This window comes from Mycteria americana, chromosome 15 (assembly GCF_035582795.1).
Source record: "Mycteria americana isolate JAX WOST 10 ecotype Jacksonville Zoo and Gardens chromosome 15, USCA_MyAme_1.0, whole genome shotgun sequence".
NCBI classification, from domain to species: domain Eukaryota; kingdom Metazoa; phylum Chordata; class Aves; order Ciconiiformes; family Ciconiidae; genus Mycteria; species Mycteria americana.
The window spans coordinates 4,658,095-4,685,352 of NC_134379.1; the positions used below are offsets into that span (position 1 = coordinate 4,658,095).

At 47.8% G+C, this 27,258-nt stretch overlaps 1 protein-coding gene across 3 annotated transcripts in view; it reads right to left on the minus strand.

Moving 5' to 3' along the window:
• Positions 1-27,258, minus strand: part of NXN (nucleoredoxin) — a 53,949-nt gene that overhangs the window by 24,974 nt on the left and 1,717 nt on the right. The window contains exon 1 of one of the 3 annotated variants that reach the window (XM_075518449.1): positions 22,415-22,549. The exons of 1 other annotated variant lie outside the window; for it this stretch is intronic. In XM_075518449.1, the coding sequence (XP_075374564.1) occupies positions 22,415-22,438 (24 nt within the window). In that variant the 5' untranslated portion in view covers positions 22,439-22,549. Of the gene's footprint in view, positions 1-9,644; positions 9,735-22,414; positions 22,550-27,258 lie in introns of those variants that run through there. One more of the 3 variants, XM_075518448.1, reaches the window with a different exon arrangement.

Below are 27,258 nucleotides of genomic sequence, written 5' to 3' on the forward strand. Positions count from 1 at the left end.
ACAGTTTGGGCTGGGCATGGAGGCAGAGCAGAGAGGCACTTGCAAAAGTCACTTCCAGCTGCTGGGATGGGGAGGGACAACCAGTGCCAGGAAAGCCCGGAGGGGGCCAGGCAGACAGGGCTGAGGGGATGTGGGGTTTACGACACACACACATGGTGGGCCAGGTGCAGGGCAAGCGAGGGAACCCGATCCGTCCCGCGAAACCCAGCACCGAGACGCAAGAGGCCCCCAGCTCCAGAGCCATCGACCAGGGAGGAACGAGACAGCAGGCTGGGGCTCCCTCTTCTTTATTTTAAGGCTTGAGCGGCGTGTCTTGCAACTGCCAAACCAATTAAAAAGACGAACAGGGCTGGCGATAAATCAGTAGCAAGGTCAAAAACTCCAGCTACATCCTGACTTGACTGACGGAAGTCACAAAATATATAGTTTCTCAAAGGGGTGAGTACCCATGAGTCAGCACAGGGATGAAATACGGCACCGGGAAGGCAGGACCGACCCCTGGTGCGAGCGAGCCTTGGGCACGGCATCCTTCCCGCTGCCCCGGGCACGGCACGAAGGCAGCCACAGAGAAACGAGAGGTTGCTGCCAGGAACCGATGACAACGCAAATCCCACGGGAGCATTCAAAATGTCAGATAAGATGCGGTGTATTAATTCCCTCTGCTGACAGCCAGCCCCAGCTGGAGGGGGAGGCTCAGAAATCACAGGCTTCAGTGAGGCAAGGATGCCCAGCACCTGCTCTGCCACGGGGGCTTCGAGTTGACGGCGAACCAGGAGGTGATGCAGATGGCTGGACGGCAGGAGTGCTACCTCGTCTTTTTGGTGGGAATAAGGGAGATTCCATGCAAAAGGAAGAGCCGATTGTGTGTTCTTTTATAAAACGCTGAAGACTGCTGTGTGCTGGCAGTGACCTTCCTCAGATGTGGCTGTATTTCAGCTGTTACTATATTCAGAGTTTGTAAAATGCTCTGGGATGATAAAAATCACTCCAGAAACAGTTATTAAAACTGTTTCCAGGAAATCGATCCATGGGGGCGGAGAAAGTCTGGTGTTTTTACAAGAGGTTCAACTAGAGAAAGACCAAAGTTAAGGAGGAAGTTTTGCTTCCTTGTCTTTTCAGCAATAAAAAGGAGCTGCATCAGGGGTTTATTTGATTCTGCAACATACGAAACAACCATCAGTTGTTTCCTCAGAGGGAAGCCTGACCTGAGACGGGCAGAGAATACCCCTCAAGTCATCTGGAGTTGAAGGCTTTCTGCCTTAGTCAAGATCTGGATTTGTTTGCGTTCTCATTTTATCCTGTTGCTTTCCGTGATTACTGAGCATCCAGAAAAAGATCCCAGGCTAACGAAATGCACACTGCAGGAAAAGAGATTTTATCCAGGAAAAGAGCACAAAGCACGATGGGAGCACAGTCTGCCTTCCCATCCCCACTCCAGCCTCAATGCTAGGAAGCAACATGTTTGGAGTTGGATGAGCCACGGGAAACGCAAGCAAATTATCCGCTTGCGTCCAAGAGGCTTTTTCCAAAGATCTGCCACAAAGTTTCAGACTTGGTCACCCCTTCTCTACCCCTGGGTCAGAACTGATTAAATGCAGCCACTGAGTCAAACTCCAACATGCTCATCTCATTTGGCAGCCCTGCGGTTCGGCTGTGAGCTCCAAGCTTTTCCCCCCCTCTCCCTCCTTCTTGTTCAATTATCTTGCTTCATCTTTATTCCGTTTCCAGGAACACTTAGCAACAGGCTCTTGCAATCAGCCACCGGCAGGAGAGGATCTGAGGAGGAGACTCTGCAGTTACGATGACCTTTTAGTACACTCATGCAAATTTTAAAGAAAGTATGCAAACAATTTGCCTTTTAAGTATCCTCCGGTTACATTCTCCAGGAGTTAATTCTCTTTCTCTCCTTAGAGACATCAGGAACACCAGATTTTATGATTTTACACTAATGAGAACAAAACCTCCAGCTTAATTCCAGTTTGCTTTGTGGAATTTTTTTCTGTATCTCATGCAGCATGCAGACCCCAAATGGGTAAAAATTAACCTGCGACATCTACCCTGGCCAAGACTGCAGGTCTGCTCAGACGCCACATGCTCACGCTGCCGAAAGCCAACCGTGGGCTTTGGGGTCCGTCCCAGCAGCCAGCCAAACTCTTCCTGAGATGGACAAGATGCTGTTGCTTCTCTTGGTGAGCAGCTTTTACAGATCGCCATCAGAAATTCTCATTCCTGGACAGCCGAAGGGTATGCCAGGAGCCAAACGTAGCTGTAGCATCCCAAGGACAACACAGCAGTTGTGATCTCAGTAATTAAAGCTCATCAGCCGAGGCAGCAGATAAGATTGCTGGTGCAGTGGTTAAGGACTCTCATTCCCATGGGACTCGCTGTGGGAGAGCTCACGCCAAATCCAGGGACATTGGCAAGCAACATCCGTCTCTCCCAGGGCTTTTTCACCTCCAAAACAACACACCGACCACCACGAGGCTCTCGAAGGCAGGCAGTATTGGCACCCCTATAGATGGAAATGGGTAAATGACAAGCCTGGTTTTGGCAAACCACAGCGGCAAACTCGCAGCAGCCATTTTCATAGCCACCTTGATGGGTGCCGGCAGCTGACAAACCAACCAGGCAGCGGCCTTGCATTTTCATCAGATTTAAATCAAATCCCCAAAGTTTTCCAGTACTTTCCCTGTCGCTCAGTAATTTTCCCACATACACAAGCTTGGAGACGCCCAGAAAGCGCACACCAGGACAGCCTGTGCAGCTTGCAGGGCGCAGGGGCATTACTGCATTTAAGTCCTTTCTCCTTGAAATGAATGCTTTGTGTTTAGAATAAAAAAAATCCTGTATTTCTTGCAGTGACTAGAAGCTGGAGGGAGGGAATGGGTGAATACCAAGGTACCAACGCAGGCAGCTCACTTCCTTCTGCTTTCTGAGCTGTGTTCATAAATAGGGAAATAATTTGCAGTGCCCTACTCTGAGGCAGGAGGGGGGGGAAGGCTCACAGATCCTTGATACTTCAGATGATCTTAAAAAGTATAATCTACTTTTTTTTTTTTCCTTTAAAAAAAATGAAGTCTGAATAAGGATGTCATTGGGACCAGCATCTGGAACATCAATCTCTGCCTGAGACTGCAGAAGCTGCAGGAGAGCTCAAAGCAGCCAAGGCTGCCCTTGAACCAGATGCCGCTCGCTCTTACAGAAATGCCTGCGGATCTGTGTGAAAATGATTAAGCAAAATTGCTCCCTCTTTTTTCAACTTTATAACTCAAATCTGTTTTCTCTTAGAGGGCAGATGCTTACTACATACCCTGCAGCACATCAAAGGGCAGGGAAGGCAGGAAGGCAGCCACCCTGCCACCCACCAGAGGGCCAGCGCCCAGCATCCTGCCCAACCTGCCTGCACCCACCAGCTCCTCCCCACCCTGAAGCTTTTGGCTCGGGGTAAAGAGCTGAGGGAGTAAAAAGGCCTCTTCAAGCTTCGGTCCCCTCTTAGTGACACTATGAAGGATGCCAACCAGAGGCTATTCCAGCAGCAGCAGCAAATAGCAGTGATGTGTTTCTGTAGGGAATTCTCTTGGTGCTTCAGAACTCAAGCCCAGCTATTGCAGCACCCCAGGGAACCCTGTTTGTCGGGTGCAAAGCTGAGCATTTCTATGACGGTCCTTTCCCATCAGTGCCCGAGTGTGCAAAGCAGAACAGAAGGGACCAGCAATCCCCGCCTGCACCCAGATCCAGCCAGCATCTTCTTCAGATGCTCATTAACAAAATGACAAAACTAAGAGAGTATTGTGCAAGGACATGGGTGCCAGGAGCCCTTCAATCATCCACGAGAGGCTGACCACAGAGGCAGGAGAGGGAGGACTTGCCAAGGCAGGGCTGCCCCGGAGCAGGGTTAGGAGCTGCTATGGGGCAGAGCAGAGCCAGCCCTGCTCCTGCTCTGCCCCAGCACAACAGCTTCACATCTGCCACGTAAAGTGAGTCCTAATTACACTATGCATGGGTGCCAAACAGCAACACCTTCTGCCCTACCTCAAACACAGCTTTTTTCTCATGAACAGGGCAAAATATTGGGGCTCCGACACAACAATTTCCCCTATCCAAGGGTCTCACATTTTCAACCCCGCAGGCGCTTTTGGTGATGAACTGACTCCACTTTTACAAACAGAATTCACTAAATACTTAAAGCACGATGATGCTGTGGTACACCCCTCACCACGAGCGCAGTGCCTTTGCTCCCACAATGGCCAGCTCTAAAATCCCACTTCCCAGCTGTATACCCCTCCTGTGCTCTCCCAAAATGGGATGAATATTGTCCATAGTTTCCTGGAAACTTCTCCCTGCAGATTTGAATCTGGGATGCAGACAAGATATATTCCTGTTCCATGAAAACTTCCACAAAGAATGGCAAACGAAGACCCTGAAATCCCAGAGCCTGAACCCAAACACCATGCTGCCTCTTAGCCAAAGCCTCCTTCATCCTTTCTTTACTCTTAAACTCTATGGGATGATGCTCGGATCTAAAACTCTTGGTTTTTCGAATCTGCACCAGCTACGGCAACACCCAGCAGCTCGGGCAGGCTTAGCAGGACGTGCCTTAAGGGGCACCAAACCCTGTGCATTTAATGCCACACCTGATGCAAACCCCTGTCCTCAGAGGTGAAAGGCAAGTGACCGATGAGAGGCCTCATCCCCAGAGCCCTTCTCATTTATTCTAGTTCAAAGAGCTCGAAAACTCAAGGCAATCACTCACCAGCTCAGATATTTAAGGAGGAGGGTGGGGAAGAGCGCCTGGGAAGCAGGAAGCCAACTTCATCCAAGATGCAAGAGAGGGGGGACACAGCCAGGCTCTTACTTAACAGCTTCTTCCAGGCAGCCCACTGCCTCATCCATCTTAATCTTTGACCACCAAGAGATGAAAACAATTTATCCTCATTCCCTGCTCTTACTGAGAACTTACAAGAAATAAAACTAAAACAAAGATCAATGTTATACCCCTTCTCACACAATCTCCGCCTGACCTGGACTTTTTCAGCATCCCTTTTATCTAGCAGAGTGTTTTGGCTAAAGCTTTGCAGAGGAAAGCCATGTGAGCAAGCTAGTTAAAAACCTGGTACTTTCATGTTTATACAGCCAACTAAGCAGTACACTACAAAGCCTTTTATTCCAAGTCTCTGCTGACAAGCTAGCATTGATGAATTACAGAAGTCACCCACGAATTAGGATGCACAGGGGAAAAAAAAACCCGTTCCCTAGGTGGAAATAACGGCTCAGAAACCCAGGACTTGAGGAAACGTCTGTACAAAAATCATCCCAAGATCAGGGGGCAATTTGTTTGTACTAAAAGGGGAGAGCAAAACCAGCTGAAGATGCAGACAGACTCCCTCCCCATGGTTTCCAAGAATTCACCAAGTCCAGAGGTGAAGATAGAGATACCTCAATGGCATCTCTTCTCCCAAATGCCCCTATTTCCAGAAAAAGCAACCTGAAATGAGTGCCTGTGTGTTGGCGAGCAGCGCAAGTGGCTACAAGCATGAGAAGAGAAGAGACATGCTTCCTGGTCGCAGAGGTGCAACGCAGACACCGAGCAATGAGTTGATGTCAACGGGGTGCACCGAAGAACAGCCCGAGTTCCCAGGTCACGCAGGCTTCACGTGCTGACCATGTATTGCATCGTGTTGGTTTACATACTGTGCATGCAAGAGCCAGGAAAAATCCATCTTCTTTGTCATAACAAACCCTAAGGTAAACAAAAAGGCAGGGCCATGCATGTTATCGAATTAAACAGGCACGCAAAGGAGAAAAAGTACTGGCCATCCGCTTGCTCCTGATTTTTGCTGTTTCTCAGCAAGCACATACAAAAATGGGCTGCATTAAGCCCTGCACAAAAGGGATGCAGGAAGCGAGGTGTGCTCCTCCCCCCAAGAACAAACCTGCTGCTCCTGAATAAAAAGCAAGAGAGTTTTAGAGGAGAAACCAGCATTTCTCAGTCTTTGCACTGCTCTCCCCCACCACCAAGCAGGCAAGGAGCACGCCCTGGCCCCCTTGCAGACACATGCCCCAGGGGCTGCTTGGGGCTGGGCAGCTGGAAGGAGCACCCAAATCCAGGAAACTCCCAAGCCCAGAGAAACCAAACCGGAGCCAGCTGGTCTGTAAAGCTGCACCCCTACACAAAAACTTTCCTTGTCTTCAATTTATAAAGTTCATGGCATTTGCTCTGAACGTTATAAACTACACACGTGGTTTTGCAAGGCGGTGAGCAAATGAAGAACTGTCTGAGGGCCCAGGTGCCCGGTCCTCAGTAGTACTGCTTGCCAGCATGCAGGCGAGGGAAGAGGTCCACCTGCACTGACTATTCTACAGCAGCAAAAAACTCAAACACAGCTGGACTGGGTCTTCTGTGTTTTCTCTAGGAGGGTCAAGGATCTCCTCTCTCCACTGGGCAGAGCTGGAGACCAAAAGGTTAAACTCTGTGCACACATATGCAGCACTTTGGATTACTGATAATTTCAAAAAGAGGAGAAAAGCCCTTCTCGGGTAAGTTCTTGCTGCTCAGTTTGCTGAAGGGTGTCAGGACGGTCTGAGCCAGCAGCTCCGCTGAATGCTTCCAGACTCTGTCTGGCACGCTGGCACCCAGCCCGCTCCTCCACTTCCACGCCAACAGAGACACCCAGATACAGGGGACCTGAATTTGTAAAGACAGTTGCGAAGCAGGAGGGAAGGACTTAGCTACTTCTACTGAAAGATGCTGCTACAGATAGTACAAAATAATTAATACTTTCCAAGTCCTCGTTTGCTTATGAAAGGAGAGATTTAAAGCTCCAAGCCCATCCCATTTGTAAAAAAATAAGCACGTGTCCCAGATTCTGTTCTGAATCCCAGGGAATCAGCAGGTGGCAGATCGTTAAAGCCTGAACAACGCGATTTCAGATCTGCAAGCTGAAATATCTCACCGCATCCCCCCTTCCCTCTCTGCAGGTCTACAGGAGGGACACAGGGAAGATTTAGCATGTGCAGCATTGGGTTGTTGTGGTTACCTTTTAGTTGATTCAAAAGAATATTCAACGTATTCCCCAAGGGAGTCCATAAATAGCAAAGGATTCTGCTTTAATCCCCTATCTATTCCTATCTGGATAATATGGCATTTGGACAAGCACTGCCAAAACACAGATTTATGGCAAAGCTGAGAGTTTGCATGGCCAACACGTGCTCTCCAAACTCTGAATTCCAAGGAATAAATAAAAGCCTCTTCTAGGATATAGATGGCTCTTAAGGTATGGAAGCTTCATGCAGATACAAACCTGTTTTCAGGATTTCTGCCTCCCTCTCCCATCCCAGGTGAAAGCCATGTTTATACTGACCTTCCTCAACACTAAAATCAACTGCTTTCACTGGGTGTTCCTGCTGATACCACCACTGCTAGTCTTCTGCTCACTTTTCATTTCTTTACTAATACTTTATATTATCTATCAGACCACCTTCAAACATCTTTGCTGACAGTGACCAACATCAAAGGGAAAAGAACTATAAAAACTGCTGACCAAAGGGGAAAAGGACTATAAAAATTACAGCTGACGAGCGCTACAGTCATCACTGCCGCACTGGAGACACCGAGGAGTTGCATGTTCTTAAAAGCTCCTCGGAGAAGGGTGTATTAAAGAAAAACAAACCCAAACAATAGCAACTTTGCAGACAACTTAGTGCTGCCGAAACTAGTTTTCATATTGGAAATGCTGAGAAGCACCTGAACAACAGAGTCACTGTAACACGCACGTGTGGCTGTGAGAAGCTGGCCACAGCATGCTGGCTGCTCCAGCAAAGTTGTTTTTTCCTGGGAAAACACCCCTCCTGGATCCCAGACACTCCTGGGCAACACAGGGCAGTTTGGAGAGGCTGCGCTGGGTGTTTCATCAAAGGGAAGGATGTCAGCGTCCATGGGGCACGCCTCGGCGGCAAAGCGGTACACAGAGATGCTCCCCTTCCTGCCAGAAACCTGCGCCGGCAGGTCAGCAAGGGAGAGCAGCAGCAGAGGAAGCACAGTGAGGTTGTATTACAAAAGACATCCTGGAAAGGAAATAAAGGGAAGGTCAGGATCAAAAGGATGGTGCTACAACCTGAAAAATTATCTTCTGCTTCAGGAGCCACATCTTAAAACCAGGTACAAAAGTGAAAAGGGAGCCGGTGGAGGCAGAAAATTCAGCGCAAGTGCATGCTAAGTGCAAGCAAATACATTTTGCTCAGCTGAAAAGTCAACCCTGTAAAGATGCATCCATTCCCAGACGTACCAGGCAGGATTGTTTCCTACTCCGTATTCCCCAGGTATAATTTTAAATTACTCACTGATGGGGCTTCCACACACCTCCCTTGGGAGCCTGTGCCACAGCCCCATGCAAAGGCACGTATCCTGCCTGCTGCAGTGGATCAGAACAGCTAGGTATAGCAGCAGGGTCGGGAAGGTGCACACTAGACTAAAAGAAGAGATACAAAGTCATTTTTGACAAAGGGGAAATGCTGCATCCTTGCCGAATCACTGTTGTTGGCTACACACCCTTTGGATACTGGCTACTTGCAGGCAAAACATAAAGCCAAGGAAGTTTGTTTAAAACCCACAGGCGGACACTGCAATTCTATTAAAAAAATACAACTGGCATTAATTCTAAAAACTTCCCACCACTGGGACTGGGATTCAAAACCAGCACTGGGCAGCGAGGCCAAAACACACTCAGAGCAGACGCCTGCAAAAGATTCCAAGGGAAATTAGTTATGTGGGTTTTGTAACAAAAATAAAATAAAATCCAACGTTTATAAAGAAAAAAAAAAAAAAAGGGCAGCTTCCCTAGGAGACAGTGCTGCGAACACCCTTTGCAGATAATTCAGGACCTGTCCGGATCTGAGGTTTCCTCAGTTCCCCGTGCCGGATGGTGTGTGCAGCAAGGTGAAAGGCAAACATGAACCCCAGGCAGGCAGCAGCAGCCTCCTCCCATCCTTGGGGCTGCCTTGCCCCGATTCACAAGCCAGAGCCATGCCAGCTCCCGGGCTGGGCACCGGCTCTCCTGTGGCAGTGGAAAGGAAACTCTCCATCCAGCCCCTGCTACACCACCAGCTTCAGAGAGCTGCGGGCAGAGTGGGATGAGCCCCTGGGCTTTCACTGCTCCGCTTCTCCCCTCGCACTCTCTCCAGACAAGGACACGGTGGGCTAAAGCTGGATGATCAACCGGATTTACAGAAAGCCCCAGCTTCCCTTCTTCTTGTGTGCTAAAGTCAACCTTATACCATAAACTTATTTTTTTCCTAAGTAATTTTTTTGTAGCTGACTCACATGGAGCTTCTGCCAGGAATTTTTATAATTAGTGAATTAGAGCAAGGTTTTGCCTGTGCATGCCTGACAACATCTGCTGATTTAAGTGAGCTGTGTTCAAAACCTTGCAGAGCCCGGGAGGAGCACGGCTGAGCGCAGCCCTTCCTCCTGACAGCACGGCTGATGGGGCTCTTCTTGCCAGGCTGGTACAAAACACGCTTCTCCTCTTGCAGAGAGCTTTGCAGCTCCCAATCCACATTTTGAGGGGAAGGAGATAAGCTGGAACAAAGTCCAAAGGATATTGGAGAAGAGAGAGGGACGCTAGCTGCCTCTCAACTTCGCAAACCTCTTGCTGGAGCATCCCTGTGACAGCATCCGCAGCTATGCGCCTCTCCATCAAGCTGCATAGTTGCAAAGCCATCGTGCGTCACATCTTCCTTAGAGACAGACGATGGTATAGAGTTCCATAAAACCACAGAAAAAAAAACTTCCTCAACCTCTTTCTTCAATGGACACAGGAGCTATTTTGCAAGTGAGGCTCCAACACACAACAGTGGTCCAACCTAAAGATCAAACGAAACCCACGTTCAGATAAGCCAAAAGCAGACATCTGGTGCTAGCAGCCTAAACTACACACAAGGTCCTTCCTGGATGATCCAAAAACCTCCCACTTTTTGGTACATGTCAGAAATGCAAAAGGATTACCACCTTCGGGAACAAGCTGTTCGACCTCCTCCCTGTAAGGTTTGCTACAGGATGCCTGTACCCTCTGCACACAAATCCTTACTCACCCAGTCCTGTAATTTATACCATATTACATCTGAAGGCCTGCATTAAGAAAATATTAGAATTGCCAAGCCCTGAAAAGCTAGGATGTGCTGGAAATTAGTTTTCCCTGTAGCTTTAATCCGGTCCACTTGTGTAGGGTCTTTACAGCATGGCCACATACCACGTGTGCATACAGTCCTGACGCAATCAGTACCGAGAATAGAAGACGCTCAACCAGTAAGGAATTATTTAGTTTTTGTTTTCAACTGGTTGTTCATGCATGGCACTCAGCCCTCTTCACGTGCTGCTCCAAGGCAAAAATGAAGGCGTCTTGCCGCTGCAGACTGGGATACTTCTCAAAAGACCGTGAATTTATTTTCATAAAATCCTAGAGAACTACATTCACAACACCTCCGGTTCATAGCCGAAGAAAAGAGGTACAGAGAAACTCTGGGCATCCAGTTCCAGAATCAGCCTACAGCTCCCTTTTTTAAAAATAAATAGCACCGAGCAGCATTTTAAATGTTTGACATACAACTTCCCATGAGATCATCTGCAGCAGGAGCACTCGGCACTTCTGCAACTCAACCCTCAGCCTGGGGACCCAGGAAATCAAGTCCCTTGTTGTGCATGAAAAGCTGTTTACCCAGCGCCATACATGAGCCCTCCGGCAGAAGCAGAGCAGGAATCTCATCTCCTTAACCATCACTTTATCCTTGCTGTTTTTCCATGACTTGCCTCACTCCCTTCCCTCCAAATCCTGCACTGTGCAGGGCAGAGGCCCTACACACACAACCCCATCCTTCCCTGGGCCACCTTGACTGCCCTCCCCGAGCAGCGAGGGCAGGGGTGCCATGGAAAAAACCATACATGATCCTGTAATTAGAAACTGCATTGTAACGCATGCAGGGGGCTGAATTAAGGTTGCAGAGGAATACTGTAAATTGGATGCACATTTCTTGTTCCATTTTACTGCTTTTTTTTTTTGCCCTCCCCCTTATTTGGCTTTGGCTGCGCTTCAGATTAAGCTCCTAATAAGGGCTGGAGTTGGACGAGATTTTTCAACCCATCAGATTGCAGCCTTCCAAGCCATTGAAATGAGATTCAAGCTGAACTTGAATTTTCAATAGTTTGGCCTAAAGGCAAGGGTGTTAACAACAGACCTGCCAACACCTTCTCTATGAGAAATGTCTGAAAACATGTCTGCACATCAAATACTGCTCAGGCTCTGGTAGACAAAAGCCACAAAGCTAACATCTCAAATCCACCGCTAACTTGCTCTGCCGGTTCTCCTGTCAGTAAAGCTCATACATTTTCCCTGAAAATCCAGCGAACCTCTATATTCTCTCTAGGAAAACAGGTTTTCTCCCAATAACCCTAAAACCTGTTGTAGTTTCATTATGACAAGGCAAGGCAGAGGATAAGGACAGGTCAGGTAAATCAGGTGGACATACAGGAAGCAGACACACACCAGTTCAGCCAACACAGTCTACTTAAATGATGCACATCACCAAGATGAAAGATATCACACTGATGTGCATGGAGGAGAAATCAGAAAACAGTCTGTCCTGTAGCCAGCTCCTCCTACAAGCAGCAGAAAGCTATGCTTAGGCTTTCTTTTCCTTCTTAAACGTATTTTTTTTTTTTTTTTAGTTCTGACAAACTATGTTTTTTTAATCTACACACTGTGATTCTGTGAAAGAGTTAGCCCAAACCCTAAAAACAAGGAAGATACGATAAAACTGGAAAACATCCCCAGTGCCAGAGGAAGCAGACTGCGCCTGAGCAGAGGACATGGCTGCGGGAAGCAGGAGGGTGGGTTTCCTCTCCCATCTAGCCCCCCTTGGTAACCGCATCCTGTGTTACGGTACCTGGCAGAGCACAATGGCCAGCGAAGGCAGGACCTGCCGCAGGCTCCAGCCTGGGCAGACCCCAGACCACCCCAATTTTGAAGCTGCCCTTGCCCCAAGATTTTTTAACCTAAAACCTCTGACTTCGGCAGTTTATACTAAAATAAAAACGTCATGCTACGAGTCTCTCAGAAGTCCTTAGGCCACTCCTGCCTAAATGTACAAACCTAAAGCACATCACAAAGATGAGCCTTTCACCTTCAGATTGCTGCTTTGGTGGAGGTGGGCTTTAACCAAGACCTCTGCCGGTACCCTGAACAGATTTTGCTTCAGGTTTTTTTAAATGTTGAAGCGTATTTTCTTGAGGACACGAATGCTTCAGCTTCCCTGCCACCAAAATCGTTTCTAATTCACATTTCTAGTGTGGTGGGTCTGAAGAGCAGCCATGGCCATCTACTCTTGCCAGTGCTGGAGGCAGCAGGGTAGCGCAGGGAAAGCACTCCCCGCACCTTGATGACAAACGATAGAGAAAAGGAACGATGGTTTCTTGAACTGCATCCAAGGGAAAGTAACCCTGCTAGAGTGCCTGGCAAGGTATCAACAGCAATGGAAATTTCAGCTTTCAAAGAACAGAAATAAGACTCAAGAAGGGGGTGGGGAGATCCTGCAGGAGCCGAGGTGCTACTAATCCCATGGATTGTTTTACAAACTCCCACTTCTCTCCATTGAAATTATATCCTCTGCAGAAAAATCATCTGGCTCCAACCTCTTTTGGTAAGTGGAGTGTAAACAGAACAGAAAAGAGCTCACACCTGAGCAGAAATCAGGCTCGGACAGGCTGCGACAGGCAGGAGAGTGGAGAGACAGCAGCCAGACCACTGGGATTTCGCTCTTTTCTTCAGATGGCTGCTGCAGGATCTTTGAACCCCACCAAGCAAACAAGGCTCTTCCAACACAACGGGTGAGCACTGGCCAAGCCAGTGCGGTGCCCTCTGCTCGCTGTGAGGGGAAGGAGAACATGGCGGGGAGAAGAGCACAGCGATTCCTGCAAAAAGGTCTGGACTTGATTAAACTTATTTTCTTTAGTAACATTTAGTTAAGCAAGGGGGGGAAACCCTGCAGTATTCTTCAGCGGCTCTTAACAGGGAAGCTGGACTGAGACTGTTCGTTCATCTGATTAGCTGAACAACAGGCTGTGCACTGCAGCAGGCGCTGCTCATATCAATATCCATTTCTCTGTTGGTAGGTGCTTTCACCAGCAGAAACAAGAAACACTGAAAACGTGTGAGTAAATGGCAGTTCCCAACTTTGAGATCAGAAGGTGTCTAGCAGCTCTGTGTCAGCATGACATACCCTCCATGAGAATTACACACTGCTTCATATAGCTTGAAGCTCTGAACGAAGCAAATGCTGCTAGTAATGGCAGAGAAAAACAAAACAAAATTGCAAGAAAAGTGACTGCCCAAGCTCACATGAGGCAGGGGTTTTCCTCTCTACCTCTGTGGCACAGTGTCTAATTTGCTCAGCTACAGAATGAGTTTCTTTTCTTGTTTACAGGGTTGACGTTCTCAGCATCCCTCTGGCAATGAGCCTGCTGCACCAACACCCCACGTCACCGGTGAGCTCTGCCCGGTCTTCAACTACTGCGAGGCCGATTATAATTATTTAACAAGTGGAGGAAAAGAGCAGGCACAGCTTTGCCTTTGCCCTTTGTATACTACTAGGCGGCTGTACATGGACACAGGCAGCACGGGCAAAGCACCATCCTGTGCACGAGCTGCTCGGAGCCAGACGCTGTCTCACCAGCTGCAGAGGTTCGGAGCAAACATCCACACGGATGATGATTCACATACACATACCGATGACTTTTCAGTGCCGGCATGCGCTTTTGCACAAGGTTGGTTTATCCTCAGGGCCAGCAAATGCCGTGCAAGAAGCACATAGAGAATAGCAAAGGCAGGGCATAATCTGTAACTGCGCTAATTGCTGTAGTAATTAAAAAGTGAAAGATCAAACTACATACCAGAAGTCTGAGCATCACCAAAGAACCACTTTCCTTCTCAGGAGCTGCCTCTCAAATGTATGTTGTCACCAAGAACCGCCCATGCCGAGCCACCTCCAAGGGCCTGAACAGCCATTTGAGCAGATGACAAAAAATGTCAGGAATTTTTCTTTTCAATAGATTTGATCTTATTTTCTCTTCAGTGTGGCAGGATGAAAAGACATTTCTATTGAGCAATTGAGTTTTCCTCACAACAGACACGAGCTGGCATGTTCTGACCATTTGGTATTCCAATCCCAATTAAGTAAAATAATAACTGCTGCACCTAAGGGTTTCTCAGCTGCTTAAGAGGAAACACTTTATACATACACAGATTTTCCTAGCTTTACCACTGCATACTTAAGACGTGGATTGAGGGATGAATCACAACTTCGAATTCTTCACTACTAAGCCTGGCAATCAACACTGCCACTTTCTGGCGAAGAAACCCTAAAAATCCCTGATCTTTGCCCGTGATGTCATCTGCAAACAGCACCGTGATTTATGTCCTGTGGGGCACTCCTGTCCTGCGACTGCTTTGCTGCCGGGGCTGCTGGAGCGAGGAGGGGTTCATCCCTGTGCCCAGCAGGTCTCCACCACAGAAGCAGCTGGGTAACAGGATTTGTTCTAGATAATCCTCGCTCCGGCTCTCAAGAGCCGAGGGGAGGAAGCAGCCAGAGATGCACTCAGCCAGAGATGGCAGCCACTGCAGGTAACTGGCTTTTATACAACTTACTCTTGCCCAGCCACACGCCACACGTAAATTGCATCTCCAGTTTCAAGCCCGGAGAAGAAAAGGCAGCATCACAAAGTCAGAAAGGACACACGTGAACTCGGCACACTGACACCAGGGCGATGGGCATCCCTGTAACCGGGCAGGCAGTCACACATCCCCAGGCTTTCAGCATGTTTTAATGCTGGTTTAACCTGCTGACCTGAACTGCTCAGTCCGTTTGGGACAGCGACCGAATCCAAGTGAAAAACTTCTGCCTGTTTGCTTTGGTCCTCTCTCCTCTGAGCAGCCTAGCACATACCAGCTGCACAAGCTTGGCTGGAATAAGTGCTTTTGCCTAAAGGAGGTAAGGTTCCCAAATCTCGGTGTGAAGGCCAGCAGCACACCTTCACGGTCGCGTGGACGGACCTCCAGCTGCTGCAGAGAAGAAATGGACAACTGAGGCAGCCTCAGAGAAGTCAAGCATGGCCAGGGCTCCTGCCAAGCCACCAGGCAGAAGCAGCCACAAGGACAAAACGAAGGACCAGCTACTGGCAGGGAAGAGCTCTGCAAGCTCACAGCCACGCAGTGCATCACCTCACACAGGGCACAGCCATGGAGGAGGTCTCCGCTTGCCTTCCCTTTCCAGATCCCAAACCTCTGTGCCCGCAAGGGGGGAGGGACCTCCACCAGCCTGGCTTGTCACTGCTCCTGAGGCACCCATCCTCTCCCCACGGTGCGAGGGGGACATTCCCTTAGATAACCAACTGTAGGGTAAGGACCATCTCTTTCTTTTGCAGTTGTCTGAACAGGGCCCAGCACAACATACCCTGAGCCGCCAGCAGGGCCACAAGCTCTGTCTGGGGTTATTATTTTAATAATTAGAGGGATGGCCACAGACAGGGGTGGTATTTGGTAGCCTCTTAACCTAAAGAGTCACTGGGTTTTATGCAGACGACTCCACTTTTTCAGCTGTGAAGACTGCAGCAAATCCTCATGGAGACAAACATCAAAAACAGGACGCTGGATGCAGCCCAACGCACGACTGCTGCTCGAGCCAAAAAGCAACATTTTGGCCAGCCCAAGCCAAAAAGCAACATAAAACATGCAGGGTTCACAGGGCGTTTCATTTTTAAAATGGAGTAAAATCTGGAGCCTTCCTGTGATTCAAAGCTGGGCTGTCTGGAGCAAGTGACTTTGCAGGCAAGGCACCATTCCCTGCTCCAGCCTGGTCCTCACGCCTGTCTCCATCCATCCCTCCCTCCCTTCCCATCCCTCTGCCTGCTCCTCCCACGCTCACAATCCCTCTGCGAGACAGCTCTTCCCAACCTAGGAGGCTCTCCCCAAACTACCACGTCACCATCTCTCCACCTCAAGAGCCACTGGCCCCACACAGCTGACAGGGATGTGCCCACAGGGAAAGGCAGGGACAGCCACCTACCCTTCAGCTTCACAACATGGCAATTAACTGGCTTGAAAACTGCCTCTCTAGGCAAAAACCCATCCTGGGAGCGACCAGGGCAGCAGACATCTACTTTGTGCACCACCTAAGTGATAAACACCTTCTGCCAAGTGGGGCCCTGGATGCTCCTGTCACACACAATAATTAAACCGTCAGTCAGGAGACACAGCGAATTAACGCAGATGGAAGTGGATAAGGGAATGAAATTGTTCCACTTGAATCCCCACAGCTAAACAAAACCTAAATCAGGTCAGATCTAATGAGGAAAAAAGTGAAAGACTTACAAAGATTCAAGAAATCTCATTTAACAGTCACGCTTTCCCAGCATTTGCCAGGAAAGCAGAAAACCGAAGACAGAGAGCACCCAAGCGCACCATGAGCCAGGATCGGGCTCACAAGAGGACAGAAAGGCAAGGAGGGCATCGCTGTGCCGGCAGGCAGAAGCAGGCACAGGGCGCTCCTTTCTTGACTGTCAAGAAAGCACTGCAATAGAGGTGGCCTGCGGGTCTTTGAAAGACAAGGGGGAGGCAAAATTGCTGCTACAGCAGCCCATAGCTTTTTCCATTCCTTTAAAAAAGAAAGGAGTCAAAGCTGTGCCATACGTTAGCACTTAAGTAGTCCCTGCCCTCAGTTTCCCACCATCTGTACTACTCTCTGAAACTCCCCTACTAATTTAATTTATTGCTGTGTGTCTCTGCCAAAATCAAGGACCTAAATGTCAGTAATCTTGGTGGGAGGCATCCAGCTGCTACAACCCATTGTAGGAATAAAGCGTATTTGTGCAAACTTGCATTGAGAAAGCTGGGCAGCAAATCTTCCTATGAAAAACTTCCCATGCTTTCAGATTAGAAGATCAAGCTGCAGGCATTGAGACCTCTCTCCCCTTCTGTATCTGTGAAATCCAGCGCTTAGGACACAAAAATAGGTCTTTTCTAACCCTGGAACTAACCGATTTTGGAAGCGCGCGGCACGATGGTGGCAGCAGCAGGGGGCAATGGCTGCGGCTGACACGGTGGCGGGCAAGGAAGCCGAGCACAACCCGGGGCTCAAGTTCATGTGCTGCATGGGGCAGGTGAAACAGGGCTGCTCCCAGGGAACTGGGGTGCTGGGACCGGGAAATCCTGGTGGTGTCGGCTGCAGAGCCCCGCTCTGGTCACTCATCCAGCCCCCAGACCCCTCTCGCCTCAGCTTCCCTGCCCGTCAGACAAAGACAGCAGGACTTCCCTATAATGCATGCAGCCATTTGCAAAGCTCCTGAGCACAGAGATTACAGGGAAGAGCTCATTAGAAGCAGCCTGTAACATAACACGATGCGACCTCTGCCTTATAGCCACAAACCAGAATTTAAAAGGGAGCACCCTAAAAAATAAGCTTGTAGAGTCATCCACCTCTCAGAAGGAAATAAGCATCGCTCCCTGCCCTCTTAAAACACCAGCTATCAGTTGATAAAAGAAGTGCATTCCTGCAAGCTAAACACCCAGGCAGTACTTGCAAGGCAGGATTTGTAGCCTGGTGCCCTTCGATTTGCTCTGAGAGTGACAGAACAGTAGCCAGAAAAACTTGGGGGAAAAAATAAAGAACATTTCTAACGTCTTGGTGATCTCTCTGATGCCGAAATCCCATCAGACCCAAATCTGTGTGCAAGGACCACAGCACTGCTGTCGCCCAGGCCCCAGGCTGCGTTTGGAGGGGCAAACGGAGGGGCAGGGTGTCCCTCAGCGGGGCCGGAGGCACCTGCAGGCTCTTGGACTTGCTCACTTCTCAGGGGCTGAAACAGTCATGCAAAGGAGGTTTCATTTGCTTCATGGGTCCGACAGCAAACCTGGAAATTGTCTTCTTCCCATGCCATCACACAGCTTGCTTCATTTGAAACCAGTTTTACCCTTGCTGTCTTCCTCCTGGTTGAGGTCAAGTCATCTTATTCCTGCGCACAACAGCAGCAGCCGAGTGAAAAGAGGACAAACTGCGACTCGTCCCCTCACCCAGGAACCCCGGCAAGGGGCCGGGCAAGTGGATGCTGAACTGCAAACTCAACAGCACAGCCCACAACCAAAACTCTTCATGCATACCTCCAGCCCAGCACGCAACATATTAACTAGCAGCAAGCAGGAGGGGATGGAGCTGAGATCCCTGGCAACGCCAATAAAACTCACTGTGTTTCTCCTCCTTTTTTTGGGAAAGGCAGAATAATCCTTTTGAGCTATCAAAGATGGGGAGAACCAACATCTGTTCAGATTCAGCTGCTTGGGTCTCACTGATTTAGCTCCAACTCTTTCCCTACAGATGGGAAAGGTCTCTAGCTTTTATACAAAGGCTTTGCCCTTAAACAGGGCCTTTCAGCAGAGGATCACAGAGTGCCTTACAGGCATTGAATTAAAACTTACAACCCGCCCCAGCAAGGGAGGGATTATGAACAGGTCCCCGGCTCAAACAGCAGCTCACCAGCATAAGCATCTCTTTCTCCGGTACAACCAAGGCATTCGGCTCAATTGCCAGAGTGCAGCAGTCCCAGCCTCACCGAGCTACTAAATATGCCCCAAACAGCATGGAGCCTCTGAAGAGCCGTCAGAGCAGAGGGGAGAGGCCAGGAGCACACAACACTGGGATGGGATGGGCGGGCAGGGGCTCCTCTCTGCCGAGCCACAGCAAGGAGATGGGTTTGGCTTGTGCTGGAGAGACAAAAACATGGTTTGTACCCTTTGCAATTTAAATATCAAGCATTTCCAAAGCACGGCATTACCAGGGACCAATTCATCCACCTAACAGCCCTGGGAGGTCAATAAAATGGAAAACCACTTCCCTCCCTCCCCCCCCCGCTTACCTATGGGGTGAGACTTTTGCTGGTTGAATTAAATCTATTTAGACAAAAGTAAGTTCAGACATCTGCCTTTGCACAGTGTCAGCTGCGAGAAATGAGCTAACATCCAGATGCAGTGGCATGTCAGGATTAGCCCAGGCTGGGGCAGGAATGCTTCCATGTATGGAAAAATATTGGAGCAGTGAAACCATAAGCTTGGAGCAGAGCAAAGTGAGAGGCCCTGTCAATGAAGTTGCGGGCTCAGGTTTAGAGGATTTAGCAGCTCAGATCCGCCATAAGATCCTCAGCACGTATTACAATAAATTTCACACTTTTTCCAAAAGGGACTCCCACAGCAATGCTGTGAGCTGTGAGGGTGAGATCCTACACCCGTCCGTTTGCTCTGGAAGCAGGGCTTGGACCGCTGGGTACCATTAACGCTCCCCACGCTGGGCAGGGGCTGGGGCGTTGATGGAGAGGTTCTGGCGAGTACAAGGCTGCTGCTCACACTCACCTGCCCGCCCATCCCTCGGCAGCTGCCTTCTGCACAGCAGGATTTATAAAAGCCAACTCGGAGCTGGCACATGGGACAAAGTGGTGGCAGTTCAAAAGAAAACACTGAGCTGAATCAGCGCGGCTGAGGAGCTGGCACACGCTTCTGCCAACACTATGGCAAGGGCAGCAACTGCCGAGGCATGGGGCAAGAGCCAGTGCAGTATTCTCTTCAACTGGCCCAGCACGAATCAAGAGGGCTCATTTGTCAGCATCCTGAGTTAACGCTAATGAAGTAATGGCTATGACTTCATCTCTCCAGTGGGAATCTCTTGGGAACGAGGGAGAACTAGAATTTCTCTCTTCGACTCACTCATGCAGTTGCAATTCTTTTCAGTTGCCTTCTACTCTCTTCTGCAAACATTACCTAATTCTCACCCAGATTCTTAAATCCTTGCACTGAAACATAAAACAACGCTCCCTTCTCAGCTGTCAAAGCCCAGCCTCGCAGAGATCCCTCCCAGTGGGATCTGACCCCCTGCGCCGGCTGCCACCCCCTCCCCAGGGGCCAGCCACACCAAGTCCCCACTCACATCTGAGGATGCCACCAGCTATTTTCTATACCTCAGACATGGAATAAAAATCTGGTAACTCTTGGCAAATTCATTATAAATAGGGACCTTTGCACCTTTTCTCCATTAAAATATTTTAAAGTCAGGTTTGATTTAGCTACAGTTGCAAAGACAGAGAAAATGTTGCCGGAGGACCCTGGAGTTTCTCTCCTTGGCCAGGCAGGACAGCTTCAACTGCTCCAGATCTTCACAGGTGCAAAATACACACAATAACCTCTCACACCACCCTGCTGCCACAGTGCTTTGTCTGCCTGAAGAGGCTGTCGAGCCTTGCCCCCGGCAGCACCAGGTAGCCCCGCTGCCTTCCTCATTACAGGTCTTTGGCTTCCAGGTTTGCTCTGCCCCGAGCTGGCTTCTCTGCGACCCTGCTGAAGACGCTCTCCTCCCCATGCACCATTCCTGGTCTCTGCAGTTGCGACGGCACCTATCATTTGAAGCGCATCCTTCATGGAGCAGATTCTCCCCAGCATTTAGGCTCTGTGCCCAGTGCTCACCTCCCTGCTCAGGCAGGGAGCCAGCACCCCTGCGCCTCATCAGGGCCTCCCATCGCTTTGTTTTGAGGCCAGAGGGGCTTGCTGGGCTCCAAGCGGGGGGCTGATCAGATTGCAAAAGCTCGGCTAATGCCCTGACGCAACTGAAGCAGTCAGTCACTCGCACTAAATAAAGACCGCAAATTCTTTACATATTAATTGTTGGTTGCAATTGTTCGCAGTGTTGAAAGACAGACGTGAGAGTATGCAGAAACCATTCCTGCATCTTTTTAGTTCCACCCTTCAATTAATTGTGTGTACTCTAAGCCAAATCAGTAAGACACTACATTTTCTTTGGAAAACAGAGATGATGAAAATGCGATCAGCCATCATACAAGATGCTCATGTTGTAATCTGAAATACTTGTATAATTCACTTTCCCACCAGAGAATCTCTCTATTTGCTTACTTGTCAACTCATCCCGCTCCCAGTTTCTCCACTGGCCATGTCTTCACCTCACAACCTACAGATTTAACTCCAATTGTGTTTTTCACCTACAGAGCATCAGCAGAGAAGCAGCAGTCCCAGAAAGCACAGAGGTAGCTGCCCTGCAGAGGAACATCAAGGCAGTGCCAGGGAAAAGCCCTCTCCCCCAGCTGAACACCCCCCAGTCCCCAGCCAGGGCTCCTTCCCTGGGAACAGAGGGGAATTAATGTGCACAAAGCCCAAGTCGTAATGAATCCAAGCACCCTCCCCACACTGGCATTACTCCCCCCTTTCCTAATTGTTATTATCTGGAGATGGCATGAGCACAAAGTGATCTGTCTAGAAAAATGTTTCAAATCTATCGTGTATTACGCTGTGATGTGCCATGGAACTGGTTTAGAGAAGACACACAGCTATAAAGTCGTGATAATTCAGTATTCAACCCAGCCTGAAAGCTCAGGAGTCAGCTTGTTATTTGCTGAAAGCGGGGGGCCTGAAATTATCCGTGAATAGTTCAAAGCTGCAGTTAATTCAACATCTCTACTTTCAAAAGCATAAAAATCACAGATTCCTGGAGTGTGTAAGCTTTTTAAAAATGACAAACTACTAACTGTCAAATCAAAGCAGCAAACAGAAATCCACATGGCTGATAAGACAAATAGTTGCATTTTAAAGAGTAATTAAATATCACTTTGGAATATTTTGCTTGGAACTTGTTTCCCTGATAAAAAGTGGGAGGGGAAGGAGAAAGAGGAGGTGGCGGCAGCAATCCACACACACCAACAAGCTTCTCACCAAGCAAATGCTCAGGCAAGCGCTGCTCAAACTTGTTTTCTTGAATTTAGAGTTCAGCCTGCTGCATCACAGCCTCCCGTACCCTCTCAGTTTCCCCTATATCCCTACATTTCACATCAAAACTCTAGCAATGAGGAGCAGACGATCGCCGCATTGGATCTGCCTTGTCGGGGAGGAGGGTGCATGGGGCTGGGGCAAGAATCCTCCTGGTCTGATCACCAAGAAGTGCAATATCTTCTGACTTGACTTAGATTAAAACCATACCCCGACTTCTATGCTGGGAGCGTTGCTGAAAAAAACAGGAATGCAAAACAGAGAGCTCTACCCAGATGCAATTCAGAAGTGAAACCCTACCCCAGCCGCATGAGCTAACCCTACCATACGCCGCTTTGAAACACTAAAAGTATGTCCATGAGAAAGGATCAAAAAACCTCCAACTTCGAAACCCCCTGGACTCTCTCAAAACCCGTACCTGCTAACAATGAATTTCACACAAACTTTCCCAGTACTAAGAAATACCTATAGAAAGTACATATAGGCAATGGTACAAAAGGATCGTTTCCAGTACTAAACAAGGAGGCAGCTTACTGCATTTCAAACTAAAACATTACCAAACTGCTTGAAGAAGCCACCATCCAAAGGCAACGCAAACCTGATGTCAGTTTTTGGGCCAGGACTTGCAGAGCCCAGTCCAAGACCCAACCATGTATGAGCAGCAAAAGCTCCCACTGCTTCTCCCCACCGTGGAGCCAGGAGGATTCGATGATGGAAAGATGTCCAAGGACTTTCAGAGCTGGCCCTCAAACATGGGCAATTACCGACTGAAGGATGCAATAAAGAACACGGCAGATGACACACCAGCAAGATGTTTAAAATACTAATTCTCTCCTGGGGAAAGCACTCGGGTAGACCACAGTTTGGATGTATGGGGAAATCCAACCTCCAAGGACGTCAGTGATGTTTTTGCAACTACTGCAGGACAATACACAGTCCTCAGACTTGCCGTCTACTAATAGCAGTGAATGCGTCCTGGGATTTCACTGAAGGATTAGGGTCTTGGCATGAGAGACGACTGCTTAATTGTATGGACGGTCACTGCAAAGCTGTATAAAACATACTCAGAAATAATTTGGAAAAGCGGCATCAACAACAAGAAGAACTGCAGAATGTTTTGGCTGTGATGTCGTCGGCACGATGTGGAAATACTATAGTTTATTACTCAGTCATAATTGAAGTTCACTGTTGTATTTCTCCAAAATCACACAGAAAAACACTCCATTATTTTGTACCTTCTTTTGTAAAGCTGTTACATGTTCAGCTCCTAAAAGAATGCATTTTTGGAGAAGAACTGTGCACCAATTACTTTAAAAAGTAAAGTTGCTTTGCTTAGTTCTGCAACCTGAGAGTAACAAATGAAATTGTCAACCATGCATTTTTAAATGAACGTTTTCATTTCAACATCTGGATTAAGATGCCACAATGAAAAACAGCACACAGTCTTCTCTCTGCTCCTTTCATAGATCTCCCATTCTTATGTTTCAGAACCAGCGAGTTTCAAAGCAAACAAAGAATCAGTTGGTGCTGCTAATGCCTTGCTTCTTACTCAATAGCCTTATGTCATGAAAAGACCATATTTTTCAAATCTACATCTCCCTGAGCCAAAGATTTCATATACATTCCCACCCCAGAAATACAAAGTCAGGAATACAGCTGAAAGTGATTACCTAGATATTTTTATATGATGAAACTCAAAAGCTGCTTCAAGTGATTTACAAAATTTTCTGTTAGACAAATCCCACATCTGCGCTGACCACTTGCCTCCCAGATCTCAGCAGATGGCGATTTCAAACAGAAAAGTTATCAGTTCCTGAAAATCAGGGTTTATCTTAAACTGTAATCAAGGGTTTGAGGTTCCGCCCCCCCCAAAAAATTGTGTACAGTCTAATTTAATGACATGTCTACCTCCTCCCCACCATTTCTTGCACAAACTCTACCTACAAAACTACTACCTGGTGTCTTATTAGGAGAGGCTCCCACAGTAGACGTTATTTTTAAGCAGAGGGAAAGAAAATGCCCTTTTCTTGTGAAGGGGGGGGGGGGGGGGGACACGGACGGACGATGACAGAGAACATAATTAAAAAAAAAAAAAAAAGACGGTATTTGTTGTAAAAGGCTTCACAGAGGTATCTGCAAACAAGGAAGAGGTTTGTCACATTTCACCCATCGATCTTAAGACCATTGTTTTATTTGTGGTGCTGAGGAAGACATACTCCCAGCACAGAAGGGGCGTTCTTCAGTCCATGTCCAACTCAGATCACCTACCATAGTAGTCAAGCCACTAAAACAACAACCTCCAAAACTACCAACTTGCTCCTTTCCTACTACCTAGGGCGAGATAGAACAGACGTCTTCTTCACACACGGAGAAAGATCACGTGCCTCTGCCACACAATTCAGCAAGACACATTTCATGTGAATATGGGAGAAAATACATAGAGCAGGTTATACAAATCCAACTATAAGATACAAGAAAACCACTTTGTCTGAAACAAAGTCTATTTACCAGTGTGAGCACAGAGAGATCCTCAAACTGTTTTCAGATACTTGACTGAATAATCATAGAAACATAATCAACATGTTTTGCATTTATTTAAAACCAGAGCAGAAGTATTTCAGCTCCAGTGGAAACGGGTTTGCCTTCCCAAGAAGAATCTGGGCAACACTCAAGCAGATGCATAAACACAGCCAAAAGCAAACACAAAACAAGAGGCAAAGCACAGACCCTACACCACTGCGGTGCTGCATGGACGCACTGAGTAAGCATAATTAGAAAAGTCAAGATTAAAAAGAATGAGGAAGATGACTGGGCCAAGTAAGTAACAAGTAAAAATAAAAGCAAAGGCAAATAAACAACAGCAAAAGATAAACCGCTTCTCTCCCAGTACAGACCCGCTTGCAGCCTTTTCTCCTCCAGCACCTAAAAGCACCCTCCTTTCTCCCACTGCTACGTGGACCCGTGTGAGAGGACCTACTCGACAGAGAATGTGGCCAATTTTTTTTTTTTTTTTTAAGGAGAAATGACCAATATGTCCCACAGCAACACAGTGCAGCAGGACAGCACACTCCTGCTCTCCTCCAAAAGCCTGCATGCTGTAAGCCTTCGAAGAGCACCCAAATTCACCCTGAGTGTAGGTAGACTCTGCAGGAGCTCACCAGAAGTCTGGGATCCTCCTGACAGTGGGGAGGGTGCTGCCCCATCACGGGTGCCGGCAGACATCAAGGCACGTAGACAGATGGGGGCTGTTTACATTACCGAGGTTCTCAGTAGCAATCAGGAATTAAAGCTGTTATTAAATCAACCCTCCAGAACTTGAGCAGCTGTTCGTGCAAACAGATAACAACAGGGTGATGTTAAACCAAAACCCCAAACAAAACAAAGACACGGAGCAACATCTCTCCCCCATGTTTTGCTCAGCAACGCCAGGCATTATCAGAAGACAAATCAATTATCAACAGCTGCATATAGCTACCCGAATCTGGGGCTGAACAGCTTAATTGAGGGATGTGTATCACGAGTTAAAGGCCTCCAATCTCATTTGGTACATTACGGTTTTGTTCTTGAAAAAAAACCCCAGTAATATGGCTGGCTGTGGCTCAGACGAAGGCATAATGCCATCCCCCTCATTAATCAAAGGCTTTCCCCACGTCCAGATGTTTGCTGACTTGTACTGCTTTCTTTTATTACTGGTTTGGAGACAGAAATTGCTATATGCTAAAGTTACCCAAATTCAACCGGTTGTTGCAAGACGCGCAGGCTGTTATGCCCTTGGTAACTGCACCCCAGCATTATTGAGTTACTGAGGCAATACAACGAAGAGTGGCTGTTTTCTTTGACAACCCATACTACTTTCACCAATAACCATGAGAGTAAGATGGTATTTTACTTTTAGGACTGTGGGAATTTTTCTGTAAGCCCAGAAAGAAGCTTGGTTTTTCAGACCTATCAACGTTCAATGCCCGGGGTTTGGAAGAGGGAGAAATGTAAAAAAATGCAGAGTACACCAGAGAAAGACAAGGCACACACTGATAAATATTTCAGCAGGGAACTAGGACTGTAATAGCTGTATTATTCAATAATTCTGAGCAACAAAAATGATGCTACAGCCAATATGGGATAGGAAGTCATCTCTCCCCAAAGCTTTCGCAACCTCAGTAGATAAATTAACCAACTCACAATGGGAAGCGTTGGCTGAAAGGGACCTCCGGAAGTCTTTGAGCCCTGCAGTCACCAACACGAGACCCCACTGGCCACAGCTTCACCCAGCCAAGCCCTGCAACCTCCAAGGGCAGAGGCTCCATGGCCTCTCCGGGGGCTGAGGCTGAGAGCTCAGGGACAGAGTTCAGCTCCCAGCCCCACGTTCCCACCTCTCCCTATTATCCCTATTCTGTATCTCCAAGATTCCTTTCTCCTCATAAATCTATATAATTCTCTCAGGCTTGTCTTGCGTCGGGTTGAGGAACAGCCTTTAGCGCAAAGGAACCATAACTCAAAAGGACTGCCTACATTTTTCTAATGCTTTTGTTTTTAAACAAATTAAGCCTGTGAGGTACTGAACATATGCTTAGACATACCCAGGTCTTGCTGGCGTGTTTTTGAAAAACAGAAAGTTTATGCTTTTCTGGAAAGTCAGGTCATTAACCTGGCTATTTAAAAATCAGCCTATTATACAAGGAAACTTCTTAACTGCCTGAAGTACAGGTTATAAATCTCCTGTTTAGAAATCTGATATCCTGACATAATTGCCCTTATAACTTACAAATAGGTTCTCTGTTATCCATAGATTAAGCTTCCTCCAAAGCCACATCACATCTGCTTAGTTTTGAAAATATACAGCACGAGCTTCAATTACTTTACACTCCGCACAAAAATAATCCTGAACTTAACTCAGGGCTTCTCAGAATAAGAGTTTAAGACCCCATAATCTTTTTATTTCATGTTTTCTTGCAATCTAATAGATGGAAGTATTGGCCAGCATGTAAAATTAATGCCACCTTCCACTTCTATGATTTCCCAACAATTTAAGTACGTTGCAGTGGAATTTTTAAAGCCAATATGGCAAGCAAAAGTCCCACCACCTAAACAGTCTGAAATGTTCTGCAGGGAAATGGCCAGCTACTAATTGGAACCACAATCTTTTCATGTCCCTGTAGGAAGAGGGTTTTGTTTTAAAGAAACCGGAATTAAACTGTAATTTCTCTGAAGGATGAAGCTTCTGTAACAATTCCCCTTGATAATGAACCTGATTGCAGACCCCGACCTGTGACCACTCATGCAAGCTCCCAGTCAGAAGTGCCTGGACTTCAAAGGGGCAAACTGGGGGCCTTCAGCAGCATCATCCAGGTGCACAGCGTTAAACACGAGAGCTTTTGCAGAACTGGGAGCTTAGCAACAAAAA